Here is a 17,720-nt window from a genome sequence, read left to right on the forward strand (position 1 = left end):
CTTATTAAATACTTTTTTCTTTACATAGTTGAATGTGCTGACAACAAAATCACACAATTATCAATGGAAATCAAATTTATCAACCCATGGAGGTCTGGATTTGGAGTCACACTCAAAATTAAAGTGGAAAACCACACTACAGGCTGATCCAACTTTGATGTAATGTCCTTAAAACAAGTCAAAATGAGGCTCGGTAGTGTGTGTGGCCTCCACGTGCCTGTATGACCTCCCTACAATGCCTGGGCATGCTCCTGATGAGGTGGCGGATGGTCTCCTGAGGGATCTCCTCCCAGACCTGGACTAAAGCATCCGCCAACTCCTGGACAGTCTGTGGTGCAACGTGGCGTTGGTGGATGGAGCGAGACATGATGTCCCAGATGTGCTCAATTGGATTCAGGTCTGGGGAACGGGCGGGACAGTCCATAGCATCAATGCCTTCCTCTTGCAGGAACTGCTGACACACTCCAGCCACATGAGGTCTAGCATTGTCTTGCATTAGGAGGAACCCAGGGCCAACCGCACCAGCATATGGTCTCACAAGGAATCTCATCTCGGTACCTAATGGCAGTCAGGCTACCTCTAGCGAGCACATGGAGGGCTGTGCGACCCCCCACAGAAATGCCACCCCACACCATGACTGACCCACCGCCAAACCGGTCATGCTGGAGGATGTTGCAGGCAGCAGAACGTTCTCCACGGTGTCTCCAGACTCTGTCACGTCTGTCACATGTGCTCAGTATGAACCTGCTTTCATCTGTGAAGAGCACAGGGCGCCAGTGGCGAATTTGCCAATCTTGGTGTTCTCTGGCAAATGCCAAAATGTCCTGCACGGTGTTGGGCTGTAAGCACAACCCCCCACTTGTGGACGTCGGGCCCTCATACCACCCTCATGGAGTCTGTTTCTGACCGTTTGAGCAGACACATGCACATTTGTGGCCTGCTGGAGGTCATTTTGCAGGGCTCTGGCAGTGCTCCTCCTGCTCCTCCTTGCACCAAGGTGGAGGTAGCGGTCCTGTTGCTGGGTTGTTGCCCTCCTACGGCCTCCTCCACGTCTCCTGATGTACTGGCCTGTCTCCTGGTAGCGCTTCCATGCTCTGGACACTACTGTGACAGACACAGCAAACCTTCTTGCCACAGCTCGCATTGATGTGCCATCCTGGATGAGCTGCACTACCTGAGCCACTTGTGTGGGTTGTAGACTCCGTCTCATGCTACCACTTGAGTGAAAGCACCGCCAGCATTCAAAAGTGACCAAAACATCAGCCAGGAAGCATAGGAACTGAGAAGTGGTCTGTGGTCACCACCTGCAGAACCACTCCTTTATTGGGGGGGGTCTTGCTAATTGCCTATAATTTCCACCTGTTGTCTATTTCATTTGCACAACAGCATGCGAAATGTATTGTCAATCAGTGTTGCTTCCTAAGGGGACAGTTTGATTTCACAGAAGTGTGATTGACTTGGAGTTACATTGTGTTGTTTAAGTGTTAAGTTTGAGCAGTGTATATACACGTGTGTTTGTGTGTGTATATGTATATGGACACCCGCATCCCTTCAAATTAGTGCTGACAGGTGTATAAAACCACATCCCTTCAAATTAGTGCTGACAGGTGTATAAGATTGAGCACACAGCGACGCAATCTCCACAGACAAACACTGGCTGTTGAATGGCCTTACTGAAGAGCTCAGTGCCTTTCAATGTGGTACTGCCATAGGATGCCACCTTTCCAACAAGTCAGTTTGTCAAATGTCTGCCCTGCTAGTGCTGCTCCGGTCAACTGTAAGTGCTGTTGTGAAGTGGAAACATCTAGGAGCATAAAAAAGGCTCGGGCACGAAGTGGTAGGCCACACAAGCTCACAGAACGGGACCGCAGAGTGCTGAAGCACGTGGCGCGTAAATTTATTCTGTCCTCAGTTGCAACACTCACTACCAAGTTCCAAACTGTCTCTGGAAGCAACGTCAGCACAATAACTGTTCTTCTGGAGCTTCATGAAATTGGTTTCCATGGCCGAGCAGCCACACAAGCCTAAGGTCACCATGCTCAATGCCGAGCGTTGGCTGAAGTGGTGTAAAGCTCACTGCCATTGGACTCTGGAGCAGTGGAAACGCGTTCTCTGGAGTGATGAATCACACTTCACCATCTGGCGGTCCGACAGACGAATCTGAGTTTGGCGGATGCTACCTGCCCCAATGCCTAGTGGAGGGATGTTTTTTTTTTTTCATGGTGCCAGACCCTTGGTTCCAGTGAAGGGAAATCTTAATGCTAGAGTATACAATGACATTCGACACAATTCTGTGCTTCCAACTTTGTGACAACCGTTTGGGGAAGGCACTTCAGCATGACAATGACACTGTGCACAAAGCGAGGTCCTTACGTTTTTATTTTTTACATTTTAGTAATTTTAGCAGATGCTCTTATCCGGAGTGACTTACAGTAGTGAGTGCATACTTTTTAATACTGGTCCCCTGTGGGAATCGAACCCACAACCCTGGCGCTGCAAGCGTTATGCTCTACCAACTGAGCTACACGGCACTATACAAGAAATGTTTTGTCAGAATCGGTGTGGAAGAACTTGACTGGCCTGCACACAGCCCTGACCTCAACCCCATCGATCACCTTGGATGAGATGGAACACCGACTGCGAGCCAGGCCTAATCGCCCACAATCAGTGCCCGACCTCACTAATGCTCTTGTGGCTGAATGCTGCGTTGACTTGCCTCCAATGTTCCAACATCTAGTGGAAAGCCTTCCAGGAATATATTTTTCTGACGTTCCGTTCGGAACGGGTCTTTTATATTTAAAATATGTATTTATGCGGTCCGGGTGAGAAAGCCCCAGGGTCCAACTTTTTGGGCCTGTGTAGACCCTTAGTTAAGTCTAGGGAAAATAGGATTTTGAATGGGAATCAATTGATTGGTCCCCACAAGTATTGTAAAACGTGTGTGTGTGTGTGTGTGTGTGTGTGTGTGTGTGTGTGTGTGTGTGTACGTGCGTGTGTCAGTTTACATACATATGTGCATGCGTAAGTTATTGGCTGCCTGCCTTCCTGCATATGCGTGTAAAACCATGTGTTTTTATTGTTGTGTATCCAGGATGCACCGGCTGAAGAAGGAGAGAGATAGTGGTGAGAGAATTTCCATGCAACAACCGCATCATCATTGAGTGGTCAGTGGCCTTTACCCCTAACGCCTAACTTTAGCGCCTAAACCCTAACCCTTAACTCTAACCTCCTATCCCTGCCAGATTACACATAGTTGGCTCCTCAATTGTTTCATCTGAAGGACAAACTGTATTATCACTCATTAAGACGTGACTACTTGTCTCCTGCAGTTCTGGAGCTGTTATCTCTGCAACCATGCTGGAGCCTGATCGACCCAGACCCATGGGACTGTGACCATGCAACGACAGACAGACAGACAGACAGACAGACAGACAGACAGACAGACAGACAGAGAGACAGAGAGAGAGAGAGAGAGAGAGAGAGAGAGAGAGAGAGAGCTATAGTAAGAGGTGGATGTTTCTAACTCAGCTGCTTTGGAAGTCTCCGACCTTTCTTCTCTAATCTTAAAGTAACAACGCAAACTGAAGAATTCCTAGTGAGAAACGAACATAATAAATGTCGACATCTGTCTCTGTTCTGCTTTGTGATGAGAGAAGAGGACAGAGACAGATGCTCATCTGTCTCATGTCAGACCCATTCATGTACCGGTGGATGTGTGAAATCATATGATCTGTGTATGTTGTGATTGCCCTACGTCACGAGGGAGGACATCCAGTGAGTGACGTCAGCTGCCTTCAGACATGCAGCACGAGGGGATTAAATACAATGCATTCGGAAAGTATTCAGACCCCTTGACTTGTGCCACATTTTGTTATGATACAGCCTTATTCTAAAAATGATTAAATTGTTTTTTCCCCCTCATCAATCTACACATAATACCACATAATGAGAGAGCAAAAATTGTTGCCCATTTATTTACAAATAAAAAACTGAAATCACATTTACGTAAGTATTCAGACCCTTTACTCAGTACTTTGTTAAAGCACCTTTGGCAGCGATTACAGCCACAAGTCTTCTTTGGTATTACGCTACAGGCTTGGCACACCTGTATTTGGGGAGTTTCTACCATTCTTCTCTGCAGATCCTCTCAAGCTCTGCCAGGTTGGATGGGAGTGTTGCTGCACAGCTATTTTCAGGTCTCTCCAGAGATGTTTGATTGGTTTAATTCTGTGCTCTGGCTGGGCCAATTAAGGACAGTCAGAGACCCGAAGCCACTCCAGCGTTGTCTTGGCTGTGTGCTTAGGGTCGTTGTCCTGTTGGAAGGTGAACCTTCGCCCCCAGTCTGAGGTCCTGAGCGCTCTGAAGCAGGTTTTCATCAAAGATCTCTCTGTACTTTGCTCTGTTCATCATTCCCTCGATCCTGACTAGTCTCCCAGTCCCTGCTGCTGAAAGTCATCCCCACAGCATGATGCTGCCACCACCATGCTTCAAATCAAATGTATTTATATAGCCCTTCGTACATCAGCTGATATCTCAAAGTGCTGTACAGAAACCCAGCCTAAAACCCCAAACAGCAAGCAATGCAGGTGTAGAAGCACGGTGGCTAGGAAAAACTCCATAGAAAGGCCAAAACCTAGGAAGAAACCTGGAGAGGAACCAGGCTATGAGGGGTGGCCAGTCCTCTTCTGCCTGTGCCGGGTGGAGATTATAACAGAACATGGCCAAGATGTTCAAATGTTCATAAATGACCAGCATGGTCAAATAATAATAATCACAGGCAGAACAGTTGAAACTGGAGCAGCAGCACGGCCAGGTGGACTGGGGACAGCAAGGAGTCATCATGCCAGGTAGTCCTGAGGCATGGTCCTAGGGCTCAGGTCCTCCGAGAGAGAGAAAGAAAGAGAGAATTAGAGAAAGCATACTTAAATTCACACAGGACACCGGATAAGACAGGAGAAATACTCCAGATATAACAAACTGACCCTAGCCCCCCGACACAAACTACTGCAGCATAAATATTGGAGGCTGAGACAGGAGGGGTCAGGAGACACTGTCAGGAGACACTGTGGACACAGGGCCAAACAGGAAGGATATAACCCCACCCACTTTGCCAAAGCACAGCCCCCACACCACGAGAGGGACATCTTCAACCACCAACTTACAATCCTGAGACAAGGCAGAGTATAGCCCACAAAGATCTCCGCCACGGCACAACCCAAGGGGGGGCGCCAACCCAGACAGGAAGATCACATCAGTGACTCAACCCACTCAAGTGACGCACCCCTCCTAGGGACGGCATGAAAAAGCACCAGTAAGCCAGTGACTCAGCCCCTGTAATAGGGTTAGAGGCAGAGAATCCCAGTGGAAAGAGGGGAACCGGCCAGGCAGAGACAGCAAGGGTGGTTCGTTGCTCCAGAGCCTTTCCGTTCACCTTCCCACTCCTGGGCCAGACTACACTCAATCATATGACCCACTGAAGAGATGAGTCTTCAGTAAAGACTTAAAGGCTGAGACCGAGTTTGCGTCTCTCACATGGGTAGGCAGACCATTCCATAAAAATGGAGCTCTATAGGACAAAGCCCTGCCTCCAGCTGTTTGCTTAGAAATTCTAAGGACAATTAGGAGTCCTGCGTCTTGTGTACGTGTAGGTATGTACGGCAGGACCAAATCAGAGAGATAGGTAGGAGCAAGCCCATGTAATGCTTTGTCGGTTAGCAGTAAAACCTTAATCAGCCCTTGCCTTGACACACCCCATCCACTGTAGGGATGGTGCCAGGTTTCGTCCAGACGTGTGGCTTGGCATTCAGGCCAAAGAGTTCAATATTGGTGTCATGATCAGAGAATCTTGTTTCTCATGGTCTGAGAGTTTTTAGGTGCCTTTTGGGAAACTCCAATCGGGCTGTCTTGTGCCTTTTTACTGAGGAATGGCTTCCATCTGGCCACTACCATAAAGGTCTGATTTGGTGGAGTGCTCCAAAGAGGAAATCTGGAGCTCTGTCAGAGTGACCATTGGGTTCTTGGTCACCTCCCTGACCAAGGCCCTTCTCCCCCGATTGCTCAGTTTGGCCAGGCAGCCAGCTCTAGGGAGTCTTGGTGGTTTCAAACGTCTTCCATTTAAGAATGGTGGAGGCCACTGTGTTCTTGTGGACCTTCATTGCTGCAGACACTTTTTGTTACCCTTCTCCAGATCTGTGCCTTGACACAATCCTATCTCGGAACTCTACAGACAATTCCTTTAACCTCATGGATTGGTTTTTGTTCTGACATCCACTGTCAACTGTAGGACCTTCTATAGACAGGTGTGTGCCTTTCCAAATCATGTCCAATCAATTGAATTTACCACAGGTGGACTCCCAAGTTGTAGAAACATCTCAATGATGACCAATGGAAACAGGATGCACCTGAGCTCAATTTCGAGTCCTCGTAGCATCCTCGTAGCAAAGGGTCTGAATACTTATGTAAATAAGGTATTTCTGTTTTCTATTTTTAATACATTTGCAAACATTTCTAAAAACATGTTTTTCGCTTTGTCATTATGGGGTATTGTGTGTAGATTATATATTTTTTTCTCCATTTTAGAATAAGGCATCAAGGCAATAAGGTATCAAAATGTCAAGGGGTCTGAATACTTTCCGAATGCACTGTATATAGAGAGAACATGGACAGTGCATAGTCTGTAGACACATCTAATTGCTATGTTTTCTTCTGTCTTATGTGAAACATGTTTCATTTCAGCAATGGGGAAAATTCAGGGAAATTCACAATCAACCACTGCCTCCCTCTCGATTCAGACCAGGTCAATAACTACAAAAACACATCGCAACACACACCATCATATTCAGGACATCACGGTGACTTCATTGTGCAAGTACTGAATATGTACAACCTCCTAAATTCACTCAGTGCCAAGGTGTTGGAGGATGACCGATTAAAAGAGTAAATTGACAATGGGAGAAGTTTCCCAGATCAAACAAGAAACCACTGAACTCATCACAATATGAACTAAATACTCTTGTCAGAATGAGAAAGTGAAAGTGGGGACAAGCTCACTGCACCGTGGTTTCTCAGAACACGGATGATGTATTGTGACATGGAGATTTTCATAATTTTCCTCACCATAATTTAAAATACATTTTGCTATCCTCTGTTTCTGTTTGCATTATTCTGTATTGTACCTAAGACTGCATTATAATATTGCTAGAACCAACCTCCCACAGGCTCTTCAATATGACAGTGTAACATGATGTCACTCACTGACGCTGCCTGGGAAGCCCCGTGTTGATAAATTCAATGTAGGTAAATTCCAACAGAAAAAGCTCAGGTTTTTTTTTGTCTTTGGGCTCAGTCAGACATTTTTATTCTGTAAATTATTGGAAATAAGTATTTGACTTAGAAAATACAATTTTACTATTCGTTTTTTACACATAACAATTCAAATACTCAAAAGTAATTGTTTTGGGCTGTATTTTAAAAAAAAATCAAATACACAGACAAAAGTATTTAAAATATAAGACACTCAAATACGAACTCAGGTCGGCTACATTGTCATGCAGTTCTGTAACAGTAGGCCTAGAAATAGGTTAGTAGTAGTAGTTTAATCCCTGGTTAGCCTCACACCAAATCAGAAATCACCGATTAATCCACGGATTAGGCGCGCGGCCGCTTTAAGAGTGCTCGTGCCTCTCTAGCCGGTGGCATTTAAACGTTTATAGATTCATCGTAGTGTAGGCGTCACACTAGCTGCATGCGTGCCTTGGCTGGTGCTTCAATTTAGAGTTTACATTCACAGCACACACGCACTCACATACACCGAGCCATGGCTTCAGTGAGTGTGGTAGGACCAGGACAACATCGACCGGCTCCCGACCACCAGCTAGTCTTTCATAAACTAAAGGCCGCCGGGAGGAATAAAAGAACGTTACCGTGGAAATCCTCCGTGGAGATCATCCTCGGGAAGAGCTCGGTGACGCGGGAGTGCGGTTCGGTTTCGGCGGTATCAGCAGTCTCAGCATCCCCACTAAACCCGTCCCTGACCCCGGGACAACAAGGAGCCGCAGCCGGGGTAGGAGGGGGGTATCCCGGGGTGAGGCGTGAGGCTCAGCCGGTGCTGGTGCCACGTAGTTCAGACAGAGAGAGCGACAGCAGCAGCCCTGACTGTGGAGACACTACAGCGGCGAGGGAGAAGGACACTGGTCAAAGCGGACAGAGCGGCAGCGGGAATGACTCAACCCGTGATCGAAGGAGTTCCCTGAAGATCCTTACAAATGTTATGTCAAGCACGTCAGCTAACACACAGATGACAGACGTCAAGTGTGACAGATCAAGCGCGCCAACAAACGGACACATGGGAGCACACTCACATCCGGACCGTCCGGTCAGAAGGCGCGCATCCCACAGCCCCAATGGTCAGACCACCAGGCTGGTGACCAAAGGGGACATCGGGGGACCACCACTGGAGCGGTTGACACAGGGAAGGACCGGGGTCGTTAAACTCGCGCGCACAGAATCCCACCGAAGAGAGGTCTGGTCAATATTTGGCTCCCAGGAGCAGGAGGACGCGCGCGTGCGGTCGGAGACAGGAGAGGGCCACACGTTTGGGACCAGAACCGTGACTCGGGACTGGTGCGACGTCTGTAACCAGCGGATCAGTGTTCAGCAGGCGCTCAAGTGTAAAAGTAAGTAGGGTAGGCTAGCCTCTAGGCTATGACAGTAGAATACAAATAAATTCCCACTTCTGCCAGAGGAAGATTTGCCATCTGTTGCTTTACTACCAGATAATTTGATTATGATTTGATTTGGATCTCTTTTAGTCCCCATTTTGACTAATCTTCCAAGAGTCCTTAAAAATTAAAATACAATTTATAATACAAACACATTTTCACATATAACACACTATTACAAACATACATAGTATACTGACATAATGACCCAATAAATACTCAATCTAAAAAATATTGATTCTTCATCTACTATTGTCCCACAACATTTCTATGTATTATATTTAAATTGTTTTAAAACAATGTTTACATTTATATATTGAAAGATGATAGAGATGGTTTGTGGTTGATTTGCTTTTCTGTTACGTATAGCATAATTGCTTTGACGGGTGTGCTGTGACGTCATGGTTTGGCGTTGAGGCTTGGATATCGACCTCATTCCAAGGTGGAGGCAGCTGGCTCTTGTTGTGACCAGATTAATGTGAAGGGCATTGTCAGGCCAGGACTAGAATAGCAATTGGTCACACTTTATTTGGATAGTCTGGATAGCCCATCTGTAGATGCTCTACAGATGGTCATACTATCAACAAACTAGGCTACATGTTGATAAACAACTGCTTGCTTTAAGGTTCGGATTAGGAAAAGGGTTAAGTTTAGGATAAGGGCTAGGGACAGGGATAGTAAATAGTTGAAATGTTATTGAGAGTCTGTAGAGCATCTACATATGTAGAGAGTGAGAGTGAGAGAAATTGTGTGTGTGTGTGTGTGTGTGTGTGTGTATGAGAGAGCGTGTTAGTGTGACTCTGCCAAGCATTCAGAGCTGCAGCCAGCAGCCTCCTATGGAAACCTCATTATCTTGTCCTCCCAGCCTCATCTCCCTGTCCCCCTCTCCTCCTCCAGCCTCCCTCGCCTCTGTGTCACAGCCAGAGTTGCAAGCACAGCTTTTGGATTGTTTATTATCTATTTCGCTTGGTTTGGCGACGTCAACATATTTTCCCCATGCCATTAAAGCCCAATCAAGTGAGAGAGATGTAGAGAGAGAGAGAGAGAGACATGATGGGAGCGGACAAAGTTCGTTTAGGGAGTTAACAGTGTTTCGTATGTGTGTGCGTAATAATCATGGCCTACTGCAGTGAACGTGTCCAGTACTGTTACTGTAGGACATCTGCCATTGTCACATCTGTATCTGGACGTGTGACTGCTCTGGAGGGTAGGGGATGGCATGTGTGTGCCCACATTTGATTTGTCACGTACACATGGTTAGCAGATGTTAATGCGAGTGTAGCGAAATGCTTGTGCTTCTAGTTCCGACAATGCAGTAGTAACCCAACGGGTAGTCTAACCTAACAATTTCACAACAACTACCTTAGACACACAAGTGTAAAGGGATGAAGAATATGTACATAAAGATATATGAATGAGTGATGGTACAGAACAGCATAGGCAAGACGCAGTAGATGGTATTGAGTACAGTATATACATATGAGATGAGTAATGTAGGGTATGTAAACATTACATTAAGTGGCATTGTTTAAAGTGGCTAGTGATACATTTTTTACCACAAATTATCCATTATTAAAGTGGCTGGAGTTGAGTCAGTATGTTGGCAGCAGCCACTCAATGTTAGTGGTGGCTGTTTAACAGTCTGATGGCCTTGAGATAGAAGCTGTTTTTCAGTCTCTCGGTCCCAGCTTCGATGCACCTGTACTGACCTCGCCTTCTGGATGATAGCGGGGTGAACAGGCAGTGGCTGGTTGTTGCCCTTGATGATCTTTATGGCCTTCCTGTGACATCGGGTGGTGTAGGTGTCCTGGAGGGCAGGTAGTTTGCCCCGGTGATACGTTGTGCAGACCTCACTACCCTCTGGAGAGCCTTACGGTTGTGGGTGGAGCAGTTGCCGTACCAGACGGTGATACAGCCCGACAGGATGCTCTAGATTGTGCATCTGTAAAAGTTTGAGTGCTTTTGGTGACAAGCTGCATTTCTTCAGCCTCCTGAGGTTGAAGAGGCGCTGCTGCGCCTTCTTCACCACTCTGTCTGTGTGGGTGGACCAATTCAGTTTGTCCGTGATGTGTACGCCAAGGAACTTAACTTACTACCCTCTCCACTACTGTCCCGTCAATGTGGATAGGGGGGTGCTCCCTCTGCTGTTTCCTGAAGTCCACGATCATCTCCTTTGTTTTTTTGACGATGATTGTGAGGTTATTTTCCTGACACCACACTCCGAGGGCCCTCACCTCCTCCATGTAGGCCATCTCGTCATTGTTGTTAATCAAGCCTACCACTGTAGTGTCGTCTGCAAACTTAATGATTGAGTTGGAGGCGGGCATGGCCACGCAGTCGTGGGTGAACAGGGAGTACAGGAGAGGGCTCAGAATGCACCTTTGTGGGGCCCCAGTGTTGAGGATCAGCGGGGTGGAGATGTTGTTACCTACCCTCACCACCTGGGGCCCATGCCTTCATAGTGTGTGTGTGTTTTAACAAGAGGGGTAAACAGACATGGCTCAGGTGTCATCTGCCCTACATTTAGTCTTACTGTAGGCTACTCTATCACAATTGTTCTCTCACACACACACAACCTCACACACTACTTTCTGCTCTAGATCCACAGTGCAACAACAATCCGCCACTGACTCTTCCATGACCTCCTCCACTCGTTCTCTGTCCTATGAAGGCCCTAAGTAGGCCCTATGTATGTGCTATGTCAGCATGCTCCGATGACATAGTTGGGTTGTCCTACCTGGTGCATAGAGGAGAGAGCAGGTCATCGATTAGAATGATATAACACACACCTGCACTGCTCTGGGCTGCAGAGGGTTAGACCAAGCAAGCATGTTTGACCTGGCACTTTCTGTGGTGTGTGTGCGTGCTGAGCTGGCAGTGTGTCAGCAGCACTCTGTCATGGGGAAGCTGTGACTGCAGAGGACTTCGCTATAAATGAGGGAAGAGGGGGGGTGGGGGGGGGGGGGGGTAGCACGAGCGAGCGAGAAGATGAATTGGATGGGATGAAGACTGGAAAGAGGGAAGAGCGGAGCAGAGTGAAAAGATCTAGAGGAAGAAAGGAGAAGTGTTGATGAGGAGAAAGGAAATAAAGGGGAGAGAGCGAGGGAACAGGGCGAGGGCGAGAAAGGATCGTTAGAGTCGAGGACAAAATGGGAGGGAGGTAGGGAGGAGAGGGGGAGAAAAGAATAGAGAGAGAGAGGGAGGGAGGAGGGAGGGAGAGTAAAAGAGTGGATGAGGGATAGAGGAATGAGAAAGGAGAAGGGGAGAGAGAGAGAGAGAGCCCAGTACTGCAGTGCTCTCTGATTTAATGTGCTATCAGCAGGAGCTCACTGGAGCGAGACCAGAGACACGCTATAGCTACTGATCAACACTCTAGCAACTCTTGAGTGTTATGTGTGGAGTTGTTGACAGTGCTTTATTCTAGATCCATATAGTGCAGTTGTTTATAATCTCCATAACATGCAGGTTATAATCTCATAGAGCAGTTTGGGATAGACACACTAATCCCTCTTTATATATTAATCGTGTGTGTGTGTGTGTGTGTGTGTGTGTGTACAGTTTCTTACTTTAACCATCCTTGGTCTTTAACTGAAGCCACACAAAATGCATTATCAATGGACAGGAACAATGGAGAGGGAGGAGTTATTGGCTAGGGAACAAGGGTTGAATGGCGTGTTTGGGGGTATTTGTAGTGGTAATGAACTTGGCCCCTCAAGCTAAAAAAAAGATTATGGCTGGGTCTTTAGGTCAGTGTAGTTTTAAAACACACACACACACACACACACACACACACACACACACACACACACACACACACACACACACACACACACAGCTAATAACAGGGAACTGTGGCCGAGACTTTCATACCGATAAACAACCATTGTTCTCTCTTTTCTCACTCTGTAATTTATCTCAAGTGTTCCGTCTTTGTTGGTATTGTTAAATGTATAGCCTATAGAAATAACCCTCTGTTTACTCCTCTTGGAAGAGCACTTCCTGGGAATCATATGGCCTGCAGCATAATTCTCATCCATAGTTCTGTGTTCCAACAGACTTATGGTATAAGGTAACGCCAAGTAATTTATTCTCCTGAACTTGTTCAAAAGCCACACCATTCATGACTAGATTCAGCTGAGGTCTTGAATTAGGGAATGATTTGTACCAAATACAATGCTCTTAGTTTTAGTGATGTTCAGGACCAGTTTATTACTAGCCACCCATTCCAAAACAGACTGCAACTTTTTGCCAAGGGTTTTAGTGACTTCATTAGCTGTGGTTGCTGATGCGTATATGGTTGAATAATCAGCATACATGGACACACACGCTTTGATTAATGTCAGTGGCAAGTCATTGATAAAAATAGAAAAAAGATGAGGGCCTCGAGAGCTGCCCTGCAGTACACCACACTTTACATGTTTGAAATTAGAGAAGCTTCCATTTAACCTTTTCACTAGTGTTCCAAATATTTCTAACGGTCGCCCCAGTGTGAGTTGTTTTAAGCAGGTGATGTCAGAATGCACTCACTGTTCCAAAATGTGATTGTTACGCAACACAACTGTTCATTATTTTCCAACAAGTTGTATTTTCTAACAGTTGGAATTGTGGTGTGTTTCACCTCATTAATTCACAGAGAAGGAGCCCATTTCACTGTTGCCAATTTGTTTGAGGCTTTACTGAGCTGGACAAACGTCTCTCTTTGATGGGAGTCCAAGCACTTCCCAGTGTTTCCGCAGATCAAGTACGCAGACATTTGCACAGTCTTGCACAAACCTTTTCCCCCTGGCACATTTTTTGGTTAGCGCTCGCATTGCCTTCATTGTTGTTTTCCTTACTTTGTCAAAAATTATTATTTGTACGTTCCTTATTTTCTGCATAATGTGTTTACTGTTTTATTCACATGTTTTCAAGTACTGGTGGCAAATCATGCATTCCAATTATTGAATAGATTGCAATGGACACCTATGATGTGTGTAAAATACTTTTTTGAAGGTTGTACTGATTATGATGAGCTAATGCTAAGCTATTTGCCAGCTATGTGTGGCGCCATGTTTGTTGACATAATACAATGTATTCTGGGTGTCACGTAAATGTCTGTTAGACTAAAGATGTTATAACAAAATGAAATGAAGGAATGGTTCACTCATCTTTCTAGTAGTGAATGATTGTGGACGACAGACCCCTTCAACATGCAAACAGACCAAACTCATCTTGTCTTTAGTTATCTTTGGTTGGCGCTCACGAACTACCCATCGTCGGATTACTTTTGATTTGTAGAAAGTGTTTTCTATATATGTTATATCCTTGTATAGCTACAGTGGCATGCGAAAGTATTCAGACCCCATGGCATTTTTCCTATTTTGTTGCCTTACAACCTGGAATTAAAATATATATTTTTGGGGGGGTTGCATAATTTGATTTACACAACATGCTTACTTACTTTGAAGATGCAAAATATGTTTTTTATTGTGAAACAAACAAGAAATACGTTTAAAAAAAAATAATTTGAGCATGCATAACTATTCACCACCCCAAGTCAATACTTTGTAGGGCCACATTTTGCAGCAATTATACTTGCATGTCTCTTGGGGTATGTCTCTATAAGCTTGACACATCTAGCCACTGGGATTTTTGCCCATTCTTCAAGGCAGAACTGCTCCAGCTCCTTAAAGTTGGATGGGTTCCGCTGGTGTACAGCAATCTTTAAGTCATACGACAGATTCTCAATTGGATTGAGGTCTGTGCTTTGACTAGGCCATTCCAAGACATTTACATGTTTCCTCTTAAACCACTCAAGTGTTGCTTTAGCAGTATGCATAGCAGTATGTCATTGTCCTGCTGGAAGGTGAACCTCCGTCCCAGTCTCAAATCTCTGGAAGACTGAAACAGGTTTCCGTCTAGAATATCCCTGTATTTAGCACCATCCATCATTCCTTCAATTCTGACCAGTTTCCCAGTCCCAGCCAATGAAAAACATCCCCACAGCATGATTCTGCCACCACCATGCTTCACTTTGGGGATGGTGTTCTTGGGGGATGATGAGAGGTGTTGGGTTTGTGCCAGACATAGCATATTCCTTGATATCCAAAAAGCTCAATTTTAGTCTCATCTGACCAGTGTACCTTCTATATGTTTGGGGAGTCTCCCACATGCCTTTTGGCGAACACCAAACATGTTTGCTTATTTTTTCTTTAATTAATGGCTTTTTTTCTGGCCACTCTTCTGTAAGCCGTACACTCCACAGAGCTGGGCTTTAAAGTGGTCCTATGGACAGATACTCCAATCTCCGCTGTGGAGCTTTGCAGCTCCTTCAGGGTTATCTTTGGTCTCTTTGTTGCCTCTGTAATTAATGCCAACCTTGCCTGGTCTGTGAGTTTTGGTGCCCTCTCTTGGCAGGTGCCATATTCCATTTTTTTTAAATGGATTTAATGGTGCTCCGCAGGATATTCAAAGTTTCAGGTCTTTTTTTATAACCCAACCCCGATCTGTACTTCTCCACAACTTTGTCCCTGACCTGTTTGGAGAGCTCCTTGATCTTCATGGTGCGGCTTGCTTGGTGGTGCCCCTTGCTTAGTGGTGTTGCAGACTCTGGGGCCTTTCAGAACAGGTGTATATATATATATACTGAGATCATGTGACACTTAAAGTCCACCAGTGTGTAATCTAACTAATTATGTGACTTCTGAAGGTAATTGGTTGCACCAGATCTTATTTTGGGGCTTCATAGAAAGGGGGGTGAATACATATGTACGCAAATCTTTTCCATTTTAGTTTATTTTTGCGGAATGTTTTGAAACAAGTTATTTTTCTAATTTCACTTCACCAATTTGGACTATTTTGTGTATGTCCATTACATGAAATCCAAATAAAAATCCATTTAAATTACAGGTTATAATACAACAAAATAGGAAAAATGCCAAGGGGGATGAATACTTTTGCAAGGCACTGTACTGCTGTATCATCAAATAAATTATGTGAGTCTCAGAAATGGCTAATATATGAATGTTATCTGATGTTTGCAAGTTATTGATTTTGTGAACCTTATACTTGACTACTATCGTCCTGGGCCTGTCACCTGGGCCGGTGGTGGGTTTTCCAGTCCTGTGTGTGCACTCCACCTCAATCTTCCTGTGATCCATCTTCAGTTTCTCAGTCATTTGGCTCACTTTGTCCTCAGACTCCGTCCAGGTCTCGTGAAGATTCTACATAGGTAACCTAGGTTACACTGTTACTCCTCGCGGTCCCAGACAGGGCAGATCACAAGGAAGATTGAAAACAACAACAAGGGTAGCTAGCTAGTAACCAATATTTTTCAATAGAATTTTCAAAACTTCCCAAAAAAACAAACTGAGCTCTCCCTCGTTCCGAGTTCAACAGGAAGTGGCGAAGAAGATTATTTCTGTTATCCATGGCAGACAGACAGACAACTATAATACTTAGAGCAGACATCCAGTCTAAAAGGCTGGTGACAGACAGAGACCTATAAGACCTATGACAGACGTTAAACATCTCCTTATGTCTGTCTCTCAGACACTAATCTGGCTAGTTTAGGATCACTCCTCTCCCCCTCTATCCTCACTGGCTTTCCTTTCGCTCTTCCCCCTTTTCCTCTTCCTATTTCCTTCTCTTTTCCTCTCCACCTCCATTTTCTCTCTCCACTTCCTCTAGTCTTCCTCTACCCCGTTTTCTCTCTGTCTGTATATCTCTTTGCTCCCTCTCTCTGTTATGTTATAGTGACTGCAGTGGGTTGTTAATCCCAGATGAGGCAGCTCCTGCCGGGCGATTAAGACTGGGAGAGCAGTCAGACGTCAGATTAACTTTTAATTGAATGTTTCTGAGGTGGCTGTCGTAGAACTACGCATACAGTACCAGTCAAAAGTTTGGACACACCTACTCCTTCATTCCAGGGTTTTTCTGTAATTTGACTATTTTCTACATTGTAGAATAGTAGCGAAGACATCAAAACTATGAAATAACACATATGGAATCATGTATTAACCAAAAAAGTCTTAAACAAATCAACATATAGTTTATATTTTGGATTCTTCAAAGTAGCCACTCTTTGCCTTGAAGACAGCTTTGCACACCTGTATTTTCTCAACCAGCTTCATGAGGAATGTTTTTCCGACAGTCTTGAGTTCCCACATGTGCTGAGCACTTGTTGGCTGCTTTTCCTTCACTCTGCGGTCCAACTGATCCCTAACCATCTCAATTGGGTTAAGGTCGGGTGATAGTGGAGGCCAGGTCATCTGATGCAGCACTCCATCACTCTCCTTCCCAGTAAAATAGCCCTTACACAGCCTGGAGGTGTTTTGGGTTATTGTCCTGTTGAAAAACAAATGATAGTCCCACTAAGAGCAAACCAGATGGGATGGCGTATCGCTGTGGTAGCTATGCTGGTTAAGTGTGCCTTGAATTCTTAATAAATCACAGACAGTGTCACCAGCAAAGCACCCCCATACCATCACACCTCCTCCGTGCTTCACAGTGGGAACCACACATGCGGAGATCATCCTTTCACCTACTCTGCGTCTCACAAAGACATGGCGGTTGAAACCAAAAATCTATAATTTGGACTCATCAGACCAAAGGACAGATTTCCACCGGTCTAATGTCCATTGCTCGTGTTTCTTGGCCCAAGCAAGTCTCTTCTTCTTATTGGTGTCCTTTAGTAGTGGTTTCTTTGCAGCAATTCGACCATGAAGGCCTGATTCATGCAGTCTCCTCTGGACAGTTGCTTGAACTCTAAAGATGTATTTGGGCTGCAATCTGAGGTGCAGTTAACTATAATGAACTTATCCTCTGCTACAGAGAGAACTCTAGGTCTTCCTTTCCAGTGGCGGTCCTCATGAGAGCCAGTTTCATCATAGCACTTGATGGTTTTTGTGACTGCACTTGAAGAAACATTCAAAGTTCTCTACATTTTCCACATTGACTGACGTTCTTGTCTTAAAGTAATGATGGACTATTGTTTCTCTTTGCTTATTTGAGCTGTTCTTG

General features: G+C 45.3%; 1 protein-coding gene across 1 annotated transcript in view; it reads left to right on the forward strand.

Moving 5' to 3' along the window:
• The first annotated feature begins 7,816 nt into the window (after positions 1-7,816).
• The window catches only part of LOC139413332 (ras association domain-containing protein 5-like), a 63,843-nt gene continuing 53,939 nt past the window's right edge, over positions 7,817-17,720 (forward strand). The window contains exon 1 of the mRNA XM_071160560.1: positions 7,817-8,675. Within this exon, the coding sequence (XP_071016661.1) occupies positions 7,817-8,675 (859 nt within the window). The remainder of the gene's footprint in view (positions 8,676-17,720) is intronic.

Source organism: Oncorhynchus clarkii, chromosome 7, assembly GCF_045791955.1.
Source record: "Oncorhynchus clarkii lewisi isolate Uvic-CL-2024 chromosome 7, UVic_Ocla_1.0, whole genome shotgun sequence".
In the NCBI taxonomy this organism is placed as follows: domain Eukaryota; kingdom Metazoa; phylum Chordata; class Actinopteri; order Salmoniformes; family Salmonidae; genus Oncorhynchus; species Oncorhynchus clarkii.